The 15,710-nt window shown below is 45.3% G+C and overlaps 1 protein-coding gene across 2 annotated transcripts in view; it reads right to left on the bottom strand.

Annotated features, from left to right (window-relative positions):
- Positions 1 to 328: 328 nt before the first annotated feature.
- The window catches only part of FAM120C (family with sequence similarity 120 member C), a 901,961-nt gene continuing 886,579 nt past the window's right edge, over positions 329 to 15,710 (bottom strand). The window contains exon 16 of one of the 2 annotated variants that reach the window (XM_085629861.1): positions 329 to 7,554. In XM_085629861.1, the coding sequence (XP_085485987.1) occupies positions 7,291 to 7,554 (264 nt within the window). In that variant the 3' untranslated portion in view covers positions 329 to 7,290. The remainder of the gene's footprint in view (positions 7,555 to 15,710) is intronic. The other variant, XM_085629860.1, reaches the window with a different exon arrangement.

The raw sequence follows: 15,710 nt of genomic DNA, 5'->3' as shown, positions 1-15,710 counted from the left end.
CATGGCCTCTGCACTGCAACAAAAGCCTGTAGATGGCAGCCAGGCACAACAGCGTAGGACCATTGAAGACCCCATGGTCCCATCCACCGAATCGGATAAGTCCATAGCTTTCCTGACCATCCCACACTACCTCCTTAAATATCCACCATGTTGCCAGAACAAAGGCTGAATGAATGTCTGGTACATATTTTAACTGTGTGTTGATAACATATGGGAGGATAAAAACACTGGGTCATTAGGCAGACACACATTCTTGTAGCAAAGATGTTACAAGCACCAATAATTTACCAGTTACAACGGGTCAGCAAAAAGAGAAAAGACCAAAAGATGACTTTTTACTAAAAGAATAGACCTTTATTAAGCACTGTAAGTCTCTTGGCATTAACTGAACAGCAAACTTGTGTCCATCAAGAAACAAACCCAAAGCAATCCACTTTCCTTCACAAAAGCTTCCCCGAAGAGTCAGCCATTCAAACTTACATTGATAATCTATGGAGCTGTTGTAAGGGGGTTGGGTATGGTGCAGGACAGTTCGGGTGGGAAAGGAGTGGATCTGGTAGAGTTGGAACTCCAGGGGGTATATTTCTGTGTGCAGGGGGAGCAGGAAAAGGGAAGAGTAGCACATTTTGCACTCACTAAAACGGGTGTCATTAGCATAAAGGAACATATTACACAGAGAAGGAAACCAGGATACCATTCTCTAGTTTTTCATAAACATGTACGGCATCATTTAACAGGTGTAACTAAAATAGTTTTGTATTCTTTCCAGTGAAATATTTAATCTAATCATATATATTAAAAAGAAAGGACTGTTTAAAAAGAGCATGGATTAGTGATAAAATCTGCAGCTAAACTTGATCAAGCTTGGAAAGGGAGGAAGGCTTACAATAAAAGTTTGAATGACTATATATTTTTTTTAACTGAAATTTAATTTTACTAGTTAAGTACTACCAACAAGGGAGAAACATAGTTCCATAGCATGGGAGCAATAGATACATCAAGGGGAAGTGTTGGCCCCGGTTAGACAGAGCCATGTTTTTATGTTATTAATTCATTTTTAAACATTCACGAACAAAAAACCCTTAGAAATTAATGACAATATTCAACTCCAAAGCCCTAAGCAACAACAGGTGGTGCAGAGATGCATAATGTTAGAAACATCCTGTAGATCGCACAAACAATCCAATGAAAGGAAGTAAGTTGAGATACTGAGAAAAATGTAACAACAAAATAAAAGTGAAAAATAGGTTTTAGCAAATACACTCCCGACCAGGAACTACACATCTGCACGACTTTGGAAAGTGAGTAGTGAAACTTGCATTCCAGGGGGAGATTTTTCTGTTGCAACACACAGTTAGTAATGGTGAGACTTCCTATATTAGTCAGGCAACAGTGTAAATTACGAGCCTGTTTGACACGAACGAATTCTGAATGATAGCCTCCCCCTTGAAGTAGGACCTGTTACTGATCGCTGGAGTGTGTGAACACCAAAGACTTGTGTTCGCCAAAGGTCAGATACCCTACTGAAATACCTAACCCTAACGAAGATGACCAATTACATTGTATAATCATGTTTCACAATACATACGGGGATTACTATCAGCATAGCAAGTCTAGGCCATCTCACAACAGGACCCAGCAGTAGTTTGAGAAGTAAGATAGGAGATAAAACAAGAGGGAAAAACAGCGCCAATAACGCAGCATGTGTTCATTGGTAAGATTAAAATGACTGCTAATCACAAAAGAACATAAATGGTTAAATATTAATGAAAACATTCGTGCAGCTGTAACAGCTTGTGGACATGAGAGGATTTTTCCTAACTGTTCGTAGCAGTATCTGTCCACAAAACGGCAGCGTTTATTGGCTACATCTCATAAAATGTTAACTTCCCATCTGGGTGTCAGAAGAGGTTAGAGGGACTTAGGATCCATCATAAGAGAGGGAGGGATGCAGCACAGCCCTCTGTGGCCCTGCTAGCAGGTGTCATAATATCAGAACAAATGTGGACAAAAAGTCTTTCAGCATTCACTGATGCCCCTAAAGCCTCTTTGTTGGACTAACAAATTGTAGCTTCCACCACTAGGAAAAGGGGTTTAAAAGTGGGCACAGTGCCTGGAAGCGCTCCTACTGTAAACGTAAAGCAATCCTAACGAAGACAAGGGATGCTTCTGCATTCACCAATAGTATTGAAGTTGTGTTAAAAGTTTGAAATTAGGGGAATATCATGAATGCTTCTTCAATTCAATACAGCCATAAAAGGCTATGGTTGCGATTGGCTGAAGCCTGGCAAAAGTAATTCACACAGAATTTAAGTATCTCAAATAAAAAATAAAAAAATATCCCTCATCATGATAAAAACCTTAAAGGTTTCATCAAAATAATCATAATTATGTACGTTAAAAGGTCGGTTAAATGACCCTAAAATATGCTCCTGTACAAAATAAGCGGTCCCCACACTTTTGAAAAGGGAGCCCGAGCTCGCTTTTCCTCTTCATCAGTCTTGGAAATGGCAGGGGACGCCTCGCCTCGTGCACTGTGACTGGTGATCTGCAGGAACCACAAGGGCCATCTCAGCATCCAGGTGTCCTGATACATGTGTGCACGGGATCTATGCAAACAAGGGGCTTTACAAGAGGAGTTTCACAGGAGACACGAAAGGTTCTTATCCTCGCCCCCTGCAGGAATGATCTTGCTCAATATGCATGCAGATAAGCCAAAGATTCTTTGCTCTTGGGGGGCACTGCACAGCCAAAAGGAGATGCCAAGTAGCTTACTGAAATAACAGTATCAATGAACCTATGTTTTGAACAGAACCAGTAGTAATGAAGTCGGCTTGGAGACCTGCTACGTGCAACTCCAGCAACCGACGTTGAGGTCACAGCATCTCCCTACAGGGAAGCTGAATATTTAGAATTGTGGGTGTCAAAGCAAGTAAAGGAGACACAGCTGAAAAAGGTGTTAAAAGGTCAAAGACGATGTGCTGCTGAAGCAGGTGTGTCTAAGTCGCAGTGATGTCCTTTGCAAGGGAACTCACCGAGTCTGAACACTTCATGGATGACTGGTGACCTCATTACATAAGCCTCTCGCTGCAGGCCATATGAACCACTGGGTATCATCTAGTGGTTATCTGATGCTGCTGGGGTTTATGTTAGTACCGAGAAAGGATGCTGTATGTTCTGCCCTATGAATAATCAGAACTTACATGTAGATGACCAGTTTGCAGCACAGTAGTGCAGGTCAAAGTCATAAGTATTGTGTTCAAATGCACTTTCACCAAGGCGGTCAATGCATTCAACTCAATCTCTGCTTCTCCCCCTCCTCTAACAAGGTCTACTAGATGCTCAGGTAGGAGGGTTTGGTCTTTGCATAGAGCCACGTGATGTGATGGCAAGGAAGGCTGCAGATGAGCCTGGGGGAGAATTCAATTGAGCCTCCGACACAGAGCTCATGGTCTGGTCATTCATGACCAGTGCAGATTTCTCGGGTACCCATAACCACTACAAGGATCTCTGATGAGCACAGCTGAAGGATTTACAGACATCAGGTCACACACGCCTCATCACAGCCCTCCTGCTAGAGCCAGACCTCCAGACTGGCACGCCGTGCAAAACCAAAAAGGTGCACTAGCAAAAGGTAAGTGGACACAACACGAAAGAACATAAAAGATATAGAATGCATAAAGATTAAACCACTTTGGTAATCCCAAATGAAGGCAGAGTGTGAGTCTTCGGTTTTACTGCAGAGCATACAACTGCAAATAGATATTCATCCAAGAAAACACTCAATGGTGCATTCCACAGTAAAAAAGAAAAAAGGTGATGCCTGAGACCAAATGTCTTTCAATCCAGGCAAGAAGCTAAAATGATGGGCCTCTGAGGAGAAAATATCCAGGAATAACATCAAGTGCAAACAAAGAGCCATGGATTCTTTTTTAAATTAGGTAAAAAATAACCTTCTCCCAGATCTAGCCAGCAAGGGGCAACATTGAAATCTAGGGAGAACAGGACACTCGGTGAAAAAAAGCAATCCTGCAAGAAGTGACTCAAGTGAGGGTCATTAAGAAAGTGTTTTATTCCTAAAACACCTCCTAGTTAACCGTTCACGCCATCACTTTGTAGTTAGGTGGCTCTGATTATGAATTGTACATATATTAAAAGAAAATGTAATGATGACGAGACTACACTGGGTCAGTTTCAAGGCATGTGTTCCTTTTGCCACATTAAAGAAAGAAGACCCTATGGGTGGACACAACTAGCAAGAATGATAACTCCTAGTTCACAGATGGTAGGGAAGACTCGATATAAAACGCTTCTCTTTTTAAGTTCCACTGCCAGAACAAGGTTTCTTGTGCTGTGGACACATTTTTTTCCTGGCTAGGAGCTTTGTACCCAGGAGTACAACAGTTCGGCTGTAGACAATCCTTTGCCAGACTCCTCTTGGATCCAGAGCAGGCATTGCCTATGAGAAACCTTAGAAGTACAATAAATTTCATTTTACGGGCATAAATGAGACTTGAACACAGACATGAAGAAGCCCCTCAATGTTGTGGATAATTTTACAAGCTCTCTCGTTGGCAGCAGATCTCTCTTAGTAAAAACTGGGAAGTATGTCTTTTTTTTGTCATCAAGGAGAGTCATTAGCGAGTGCCTGCCAATCAAGAGCTCTCCTCATTTAAACACTGCACTCCCTATCGGACGTGGAAATCAAATAGTGAGGTCTAGTAATATTTTAAGGCCCCAAATGTAGGCCATTCATCAATGATTAGGAAGAGGAAGAAGACTGAAAACTCCCCTAAATACACTCTGTGGCCTCATGACATTACAAAGTAATCTCAGTCTCCGATGGAGTCCTAACATAATATTGTTTATTAAATAGTATTCATGAACTAGGTAAAGTCCCCAGCATGCAGCCCCATTGGCTGCTTCTCTTCACGGCTTGTGGATTCACTGAGGTACCAAACAACAAGACAGTGCTGTTTGTGTGATGCTTTGGTGGCACCCCCCCCCCTTCAGTCTACCCACCAGCTGAAGGGGGCAGTCCTCCTATGCTGCCTGGGGGTTCCAGGCCTGCTGTGCTCATCTAGTCTTGGTGCCCCCCCCCCCCTTCAGTCCACCCACCAGCTGAAGGGGGCAGTCCTCCTATGCTGCCTGGGGGTTCCAGGCCTGCTGTGCTCATCTAGTCTTGGTGCCCCCCCCCCCCTTCAGTCCACCCACCAGCTGAAGGGGGCAGTCCTCCTATGCTGCCTGGGGGTTCCAGGCCTGCTGTGCTCATCTAGTCTTGGTGCCCCCCCCCCTTCAGTCCACCCACCAGCTGGAGGGGGCAGTCCTCCTATGCTGCCTGGGGGTTCCAGGCCTGCTGTGCTCATCTAGTCTTGGTGCCCCCCCCCCCTTCACTCCACCCACCAGCTGGAGGGGGCAGTCCTCCTATGCTGCCTGGGGGTTCCAGGCCTGCTGTGCTCATCTAGTCTTGGTGCCCCCCCCCCCTTCACTCCACCCACCAGCTGGAGGGGGCAGTCCTCCTATGCTGCCTGGGGGTTCCAGGCCTGCTGTGCTCATCTAGTCTTGGTGGAGTAACCCAGCCGCTGTGCTTGTTTCTTGGCAAAGGCATGTGCAAATGGTTTACATATGGGTTACAGGAAAGTCTGAGAACACTCGCCCTACTTCAATGTGCCTGGATTCCCAGAGAACCAGAACATTCATGTTACTGATGCATGATTGAATGGCCACTGCTCCCACGAGACAAGTCCAGCACCTTTATGAAGCACTGCATGTGTGTGTGTAGTCACGGCTTTGATATTACATCTGGTGCATGGTTTGTCTAAGCGATCCCCCCTCTCAGAGTTGAAACCCAGGAGCAGTCCTGAATACCGCACTGGGAAAGGGAATCGGATGAGATGATTTCCTATTACAGCGGTGTAGTAATATTCAACAGGTAGGATGTGTCACCGTTCTGTAACCTGAGTGCCAGAGCCTTGTGCAGGGACTCCACACCAGGACGAGTCCATTTGTCTGTGCTCACCGGAGTGATAAATGTCTGACGAACCACAGCAGGAATACAAATATCTGGTGTCTGCTGAAAACACCTCCGAGTTAATACCTGGGAGCAGTCCGATTATCACTGCAAATCCCAATACCATCATTGTTGGGGTAAATTCTCCGTCGCTGATGTGGCAGATGAAAACATCCATCATTGAATCCTTTCGCTCTTGACTTCACTCTATTTTTGGCATTTGCTGGATGCCACTGATCAACACCCGAACCTGAAAGACACTTCACAAGAAATGTCCTGCTCCCCTAGGACACGGACAGCTTCCTAGGTATATATTTATATATAAACATCTTTCTCTCTACATACATATATAAAGTTTTTGTGCGGCCATGCATGTTTGCAGACACGCTCGGAATATATATCATGTATATACACGCACATTCACTTCTCCTCGAACGAGGATTCTCTCCCTCTTTCACAGCTCACCCATAGCCCGCTCACTGATGCAAACGGCGCAATCTCTGTTCACTTCAACATCTGAGAAGCAGATCAGGTCAGTGACTCAGAGGCTCCGTCGTCCGTGCAGCGCCAATTGGCAGGAAAAATCTGCCAGCTACCTATCGATCTCTAATCTCCTTGTACAAAGGTTCAATTCATATATTTGTATGTATGCATACAGTAGGAAATAAACGGGAACAAGCTCTAATCATGTACAGGTCTGATATGCAGACTGAGCTCACCAGACTGGACAGTGAACCAGGACGCCCACACCAAAGCGTGTGTGTTCAGGGAAGAAGAGTGCCGGTGCCACTCCATAGGAGCTTGACAGCATGGCCTGCCCTCCCCAGACACTTCAGGGCACAGGTCCATCATCTTCATACTTCCAGACCTCCCTAAACACACAGGCCAGGGAAGATGGACAAGAAAGCCAAATATGTGTCCCACTATTCTTCGTCAACTCCCCAAATCTCCCATCTACCATGTATGTGCCATTAATTCCAACTCTGGAAAAAATGAGGCTGAAAGGAGGGTGGGGCTGCACAAGAGAATACATTTAAAAAATGGCACCCATATAAAAAAAAGGGATTCTTGCAAGCCTTCAAATGTGGGGTCATTTCTTGTCCAGCTTCCCTCACCTGTTTCATTTAGGTTAGTGGGAGCAGAGGAGGGGCCTTCCTCACCGAGATAGCAGCCAGACACCACCCAGTAACTGAAGCCCACCACCTTGGCCTCTCCCCAAGCCGAGTCTGTCCATCAGGTACTGTACAAGATTTCAACCCGTTTCTTCTTGGTCCTGTGCTTCACTCCTCCTTCTGAAGGGGAGCTGCTAGCACCTTCTCCTCTCGGCAAGAGTCACTGTTCTCTCCAAGAGTGCTAAAGTGGGGTCCCCCAGGACTGGTATCATTGCACACATCATTGTCTCTGGGTAAGGCACATGGGGGCAGCGGGGCGGTCGGGCCACTCTCCTCCTCTGCCGCTGTGCCGCCACTGCTTCCGTCGTTCCCATTGACTTGAAGGGGACTGCGGTTCTGTTCTGTTGGCTTCGGGGCTCCATCTGTTGAGATCTGTAGATGAAAAAGTGCATATTACTTACCAAAGCAACTGTGGCTTGAGTACTTTCATCTCTAAAAGCATGCAAATGAGATATCTGAAGAAATACTTCAGAAGACATGCAAGCACAGCCAGAGTAGGTTATGTTCTATAAAGCACTCTGCCATTGAACTTTTCGACACTGGCTAAAAAACTAGCCCCACAATGACAAAGAAGAGCAACAGAACGTAGGACAGTGGCTACAAAAGGTTGCGGATTAGTAAACCAGGTCTGCAATAACTTTCTAAAACCCATCAGATTGGGTTCATCAGGTAGAGCAAGGGACCAGGCATTCCGGACTTTGGCCGCTGCAATGGAACGATAGCCCCACAGCTCACAGATTTTGCTTTATAGACCACAAGAAGAGATTGGATGGATAAATGAAATGGTCAATTTGGAGTATAGCACTCAAAATCTGAAGACAGAAATGCAGCAGTCTTTTGCTGCACAGCTTATTCTTTCAGCTCTAAAACAGCACCCAGCTACGGATTGAAAGCCATAGGAGAAAGTGCTCCTGGCTGGAGAGCCAGGGGACCACCAGGCAGCAGCATTCTGCACCAGCTCGAGATGATGTAGCCTTTTCTGAGCCAGGGTAGGGTATGTGCCACTATGTCTATCTACTCAAACTTTTCTCATCAGTTCCCTTTTTCCGCAGATGTAGAATCCATTTTAATGCAAGGGGCTAAGAGGGCACAGATCAGGAGCTGGATGCCTGAGAACTGCCTGATCGACAAAGTAGCAAAGTCAGTTCTGTAAGGATAATGTTACTTACCCAGTAAGCATCTGTTGTTGGCACGTAGAGCTCTAGCTTGGGCATTTTGTGTTTTTTGCTGTGGCGAACAGGTCTATTTGAGGGAATCCCCAATCCTGAAAGTATGGGAGGAGAACCTGAGGATGAAGTTCCCACTCCTGCATTTGCTGCTTCTGTCTGCTGAGAAGGTCGGCAAACTGATTGTTTACTCCTGGAAGGTGTTCTGCCAGGAGATATATCTTGTGGTGTATAGCCTATTTCCAAATGGCTTGTGCTAGGCGTGACAGTTGAAGAAAGTGTGTCCCCCCCGTTTTTGTATATAGTACATAGCTGTCATGTTGTCCGTTCGGACTAGTACAGCTTTGCCTATGAGGAGAGTTTGAAAGGCTTGGAGCGCTAGAAACACTGCTAGTAGCTTTAGGTGATTTATATGGAGACTTTTGTGCTTTAGACTCCATAATCCTTGGATTGTGTGATCCTGTAAGTGAGCCCCCCAACCAGTGAGAGATGCGTCTGCTGTTATCATTGTCTGTGGAATAGGGTCGATGAAGGGCCATACTTGGATACATTTTGTGGGTTCCACCACTGCAGAGAGCGATGGGTGCGGCCGTCTACCAACACTAGATTGGTTAATTGACCCTGCAACTTGTTCCACGGACTTGCTAAGCATTTTTGAAGGGGACGCATGTGAAGTCTTGCTTGGGGAATGATCAGGATGCACGACGCCATCATTCCCAACAGTTGCATGAAGACTCTGGCTGGTAATGAGTGGTTGGGCTGAAACGGAGTGAGAAGAGACTGAATACTGTGAATTTTGAGTGTCTATGTTGGCTCCCGAATAAGTCTGTGTGTTTGGAGGCTGCAGATGGGACTTCAGGCAATTCACTGTAAATCTGTGTGGCTTGAGTGTGTTGGCGACACTTCTGGTAAGTGCTGGCTTTGATGAGCCAGTTGTCCAGATAGGGGAAGACGTGGATTTGCGGTCTTCTCAGTTGAGCTGCAACTACTGCCAGGAATTTGATAAATGCTCTGGGAGCCCTGGTGGCTCCAAATGATAGTACTTTGAATTTGTAATATTGGCCCATTGTCACAAATCTGAGATGAGCGGGGTGAATTGGAATGTGGAAATATGCGTCCTATAAGGATAAGTTACTTACCTGTAATCCTAGTTCTCTTTCAGGTGTATACTCATCAAAGTCATAAGCACTGAATAGTTCCGACCACGTGCGGGGACCCCGGAGCAATAGCAAATAATATGCATATATCTACATATATATATATTCACTGAAAAAACCATAGGTTTCACACATGTTATAGTTAGCGGAAATTTTACTGATAAAAAACCAATGAAATTCCCCCGTTATAGTTAGTGCAGGAAACTATAACTCACGCGACCGCAATCCTCTGCTGATGCTAATACTGTATTTAGACACTTATTTGCCCATGTCTTCTTCCATAAATTTTTAGCTATACATATATTACAAATATTTTTTTTTCATAAAGACACATATGTCATCAGCAGAAGATTGCGGTCGCGTGAGTTATAGTTTCCTGCACTAACTATAACGGGGGAATTTCATTGGTTTTTTATCAGTAAAATTTCCGCTAACTAGAACATGTGTGAAACCTATGGTTTTTTCAGTGAATTTGGAAGGTTTTTTAAATGCTAATTCCTAACTATAACGTGTGTGAAACCTATGGTTTTTTCAGTGAATTTGTACGGTTTTTTAAATGCTAAGTTACTTTACGCCATTCGTGGCGTGAGCGCCCACTTAACGCAGTTCGTTCCGTGCGCGCACGGTGCGCTTCGCGCACCGTGCGCGCACAGTGAGCACGCGGTGCACTTCGCGCACCGCGCGCCCACTTTACGCAGTTAGTGCCGTGCACGCACGGTGGGCACGCGGTGCGCTATGCGCACCGCGTGCCCACGTTACGCTAGATGGGCCATGTACGCACGATGCGCTTCGCGCACCGTGCGCACATGGAGGACATATTATGCGCTTCCTTGTGATAGGTAATCTGTTGACATTTTTTGGGGAAATGCTGTGCTCTTATATGCCATGCACAAATGGTGGCCTTCGGCCACCATTTGCACACGGGGTGGAGAGAGTGGGGTTTTTTTTTTAATAATTATTTACCGTACGCGTACGGTAAGCGTACGGTAAGCGTACGGTAGGCGTAATCGGCGAAATTTTTGAAAAATAAAAAATTACCGTTTTTTGCCTTGGGGGATCTTTGAAGACTCAACTAACGTGGTTATGTGCATGGGCGCTGTCTAAACAGCCCCTTTATATGTTTTTGGCATTTGTTTATCAGCTCCCCCCTCAGAGTGCGAGAGAGAAAATGGCGGCCGCCGCATCCTGGTTTCGACCGATTCGAATGTTTACTAAGATCTAAGGGCCAATCAGAATCGCGCTCGCGCACGCCACCGTACGCGTACGGTAAGCGCACCGTAAGCGCACCGTAAGCTGGCTCAGATATATATATTGATTTAAAGGCTATTTTCTCAGAATCTACTGAACAGATTTACACCAAACCTACAAAAGGCACTTCCTTGACCTGAGGACTACCTCTCTGCCAAATTTCAAGTAATTCTGTTCAGCCGTTCGGGCTGTAGCTGTGTCTAAAGGTCCTATGGAAAAATGCATGGGAAAAACGCGTTTTGGGACCCCCCTTTTATCTCAGCCCCCGCTTGACGAATCCCCCCGAGACTTTCAGGGTAGGAGCGGAGCGTAGCGCCCCACCTATTTTGAAAAGTTCGCAAGGATTCGTCGACCGGCGCAAAAGTTATTCAAAATAGAATGTTGCGGATTTCCTATGGAAACGTGGTCCTACCTATAACTACCTACTGGCGACCGCCAGTAGGTAATATATATATATATATATATATATATATATATACATATATATACATATATATACATATATATATCTACATACATATATATTATCTACTGGCGGTCGCCAGTAGATAGTTATAGTTACAACCTAGTTTCCATAGGAAATCTCAAAATTCTATTTTGAATAACTTTGGCGCCGGTTGACGAATCCTCACGAAATTTTCAAAACTAATGGGGCGCTCCGTTCAGCTCCTACCCTGAAAGTCTCGGTGTGATTCGTCAAGCGGGGGCCGAGAAAAAAGGGGGGTCCCAAAACACGTTTTCCCCATGCATTTTTCCATAGGACCTTTAGACGCAGCTACAGCCCGAACGGCTGAACAGAATTACTTGAAATTTGGCAGAGAGGTAGCCATAAGGTCAAGGAAGTGCCTTTTGCAGGTCTGGTGTAAATCTGTTCAGTATTTCCTGAGAAAATAGCATTTAAAAGTATATCAATATCTATACGCGTGCACCGTGCGCGCACCCTGCCGTGCGCGAGCGCAATTCTGATTGGTTGTTAGATGTCGGTAAACATTCGAATCGGTCGAAACCAGGAAGTGTCGGCCGCCATTTTGTCTCTTGCAGTCTGAGGGGGTGAAAAACAAAGGTGGAGAACGTGAAAAGGGGGTAGAGTGGACAGTTCCTGACCCCCTAGCCTTGGTCAGGGGGTCACAGAAGGACCCCCAAGGGAAAATTGTTTTTTTTTTTTTTTTTTTAAATCGCGAGGTGCGCGCACCCTGCGAACCGTGGGCGCTCGGTGCGCAAAGCGCACCGAGTGCCCACAGAGCGCGCACGTTGCGTGAAGCGCACGGTGCGCGCACGGTGTAAAACCTGAAAAAAAAAATAATAATAAAAACATAACTTAGCATTTAAAAAAAACGTACAAATTCACTGAAAAAAACCATAGGTTTCACACATGTTCTAGTTAGCTAGACATTTCACTCGTAAAAAAACAATGAAATTCCCCTGTTATAGTTAGTGCAGGCAACTATAACTCACGCGACCGCAATCCTCTGCTGATGACGTCAGATATTACATCACTGATGACATATGTGTCTTTCTGAAAAATAAATATTTGTAATATATGTATAGCTAAAGATTAATGGAAGAAGACATGGGTAAATAAGTGTCTAAATACAGTGATGTAATATCTGACGTCATCAGCAGAGGATTGCGGTCGCGTGAGTTATAGTTGCCTGCACTAACTAGAACGGGGGAATTTCATTGGTTTTTTACGAGTGAAATGTCCAGCTAACTATAACATGTGTGAAACCTATGGTTTTTTAAGTGAATTTATATATATATGTAACATGTTTTCAGGCTGCATATGTGTATATATATATATATACACACACACATATGCAGCCTGAAAACATGTTACTAGGCTCAAAAACTGCCACAACTGCAATGTAAATCTTTTACATTTGAAAATATAAAGAAACATAAGTCATGATATTCTTATGATACATATAAAGAAAACTGCTTTGAGTTTGCTTTGAAACACACAACCTTTATTTTCAAAGGTAAAAAGGCAAGATCATAGAGGCAGATTAGCCTAGAGAGGCTGCATATAGAAACAATTGGAAAACTGGTGCCGTGCATTTAAGACCTCTAGGGACCCCCAGCCTCCCATCATGCACCACAGGGGACAGTTGGGTCAGTTCTTTTGGACGGCGTATAACAGTTTAATCACAGTATGAGTAACAGATACACATATATGTGGCCATGGTATTCGTCCGGAGAGGAGGGAGGGTTGCTTATGACTTTGATGAGTATACCCCTGGAAGAGAACTAGGATTACAGCTAAGTAACTTATCCTTCTCTTCCAGGGGAAACTCATTAATAGTCATAAGCACTGAATAGAGTAGCAAGCCCATCCCCATACCCTGCGGACGAATACCAGCATATCAAAAAACATTTTATCAAAACCTATATTACCCACATTTCTCAAGGATGCTTGTCCAAATTGAGCATCTGCTTGAGTGTCAGAATCAAGGCAGTAATGGCGTGCGAAAGTATGAACCGAACGCCATGTGGCTGCTTTACAAATTTCCTGAATTGGTAAATTTTTAAGCATCGCTATCGTAACAGCTTTGCCTCTTGTAGAATGAGCGCTCGGCTTGCCCGGGAGCTGCTTATGTGCCAGTTGATAAGATAACATGATACACGACACTACTGATCTAGAAATGGACCTTTTAGAGGCTGGGAAACCAGTGTTCAATGGACCATAATTCACAAACAGTTGGTCAGACTTTCGTACACTTTTTGTTTTATCTAGATAGAATTGTAACACTCTTTTTAGATCTAGAGAGTGCAGAGCTCTCTCCGCAGGAGTGACAGGGTTTGCAAAGAAAATAGGAAGAGTAATCGACTGGTTGATTTGAAACTCTGAGACCACCTTAGGAAGGAACCTCGGGTGAGTACGTAACACCACTCTGTTCGCATGAAAAAACGAGATAAGGCTCTGTAGAGCATAAGGCTTGTATCTCGCTCATCCTGCGAGCAGATGTGATTGCCACGAGAAAAGCAGTCTTCCGCCAAAGATGCTGAAGGGAGGTTTTGTGGATAGGTTCGAATGGGGGACCCATTAACTTAGAGAAGACCACATTAAGGTCCCAGGAAGGAGATGGAGACCTAACGGATGGGTAGACCTTTTTTAGACCCTCCAGGAAATACTTAACAACTGGCATCTGAAAGAAAGAAGCCTGAGTGGGAGACTTTCTATATGCTGTTATCGCTGCCAGGTGAACCTTTATGGAGGAATATTGCAAACCTGCTTTGGCCAAATACAGTAGGTATGGTAACTGTACCTGTTCCTGACCTCGAATAGGGTCATGACCCTCAGCAGTACACCACATGTAAAAATGTGTCCACTTAAAAGCGTAAGACTTCCTCGTAGAAGGTCTCGGAGCATCCTTCAAGATCTGCATGCAGTCTTGAGAGAGACCTACATGTCCATATTGGATGAAATCAGGAGCCATGCTGCCAACCTCCGAAAAGGCAGGTTGGGATGGAACACCTTGCCGCCCGCCCTGGTCAGCAGATTAGGATGACATGGCAACCTCCTGTGTGGTACTTTAGACAGATGAAGAAGGTCCGGGTACCACCACTGGCGAGGCCGCTCTGGAGCAACCAGGATCATCTCTGTCTTGGATTCGTAGTGTTTCATGATCACCATGGGAATGAAGGGAACTGGTGGAAAATTGTAGAGTAATGTCTCTGACCAGTCTATCAACAGAGCTTTACCCTTGGATCCTGGTTGCGGGAGGTGAAGACGCTGCATTTTGCGCTTTCTGCGTCCGCGAAGAGATCTATGTCTGGTGTTCCCCAGCTGTGGAAGATGTCTTTCGCCACTTCTTGTTTTAGCACCCAGTCGTGTGTTTCAGCGAAATGCCTGCTTAGGCCGTCCGCTTGGACGTTGAGGACGCCTGGTAAGTGAATTGCGGCGAACTTCATGTCACGTGCTGGACACCACTTCCAAATCGCCTGTGCTTCCAGCGACAGGGGTCTTGACCTGGTGCCCCCCTGCTTGTTCAGGTAGTACATCATAGTTGTATTGTCCATCTGAACAAGCGGAGCAGTCTATTTGATGGAAAGAAAAAACGCCTTGAGAGCCAGATGCACCGCTCTGAGCTCCAGCATGTTTAGGTGGTATAGTTGTTCTCTCTCTGACCAAATTCCTTGGATCTGTAGTGACCCCATATGAGCGCCCCATCTCTGAAAGGACGCATCTGCCACCAGAGTCTGCTTGGGCAGTTCCTCTTGAAAGGGGACTCCCATGATGAGATGAGTCCGTCGCATCCACCATCTGATGAGAGCCGGAAAGACAGAGGCACAGTTAAAGTGTCCTCCCAGCGATTGGAGATTTGGGACCACTGATCCTCTAGAGTCTGCTGTAGAGGTCTCATGTGAAAGTCTGGCGTTTGGAACTAGAAAAATGCACGAGGCCATCGGACCCAGTAGAGAGGAGACCTGCCTGGCCGTGGGCTGAGGTATCTTCAGGAGGGTCAGACACTTTGAGAATGGATGATAGTCTCTCCTCCGAAGGATATGCTCTTGCGTTTACTGTGTCCAAAGTTGTACCTAGGTAATGTATCCTATGTGTTGGATTGAGGATGGATTTTTTTAAATTGACGTGTAGACCTAGCTGATGTAGTTGTTGGATGCAGTAAGCGAGGTGCTGCTGTAGAAGAGTTGGAGACGCACTCTTGAGAAGCCAGTCATCTAGGTAAGGGTAGACGAAAATTTGCATCCCTTTCAAGAAAGCAGCTACTACTGCCATGCACTTTGAGAATGTGTGAGGAGCCGACTTCAGACCGGAGGGCAGGACAGTGAACTGGAAGTGGTCTGACTGGATGTGAAACCTTAGAAACTTTCGATGCTTTGTAGAGATTGGGATGTGGAAATAGGCATCTTGAAGATCTATGGAACACACCCAGTCCCCTTGATGTAGATGCGGGATTATTTGATGTAATGCCAGCATTCTGAACCCCTCTCTCAA

The sequence above is a fragment of the Triturus cristatus genome, chromosome 10 (genome assembly GCF_964204655.1).
Source record: "Triturus cristatus chromosome 10, aTriCri1.1, whole genome shotgun sequence".
NCBI lineage: Eukaryota > Metazoa > Chordata > Amphibia > Caudata > Salamandridae > Triturus > Triturus cristatus.
Note: the sequence above shows the minus strand (reverse complement) of the source record. Positions and strands in the feature narration are given on the sequence as shown.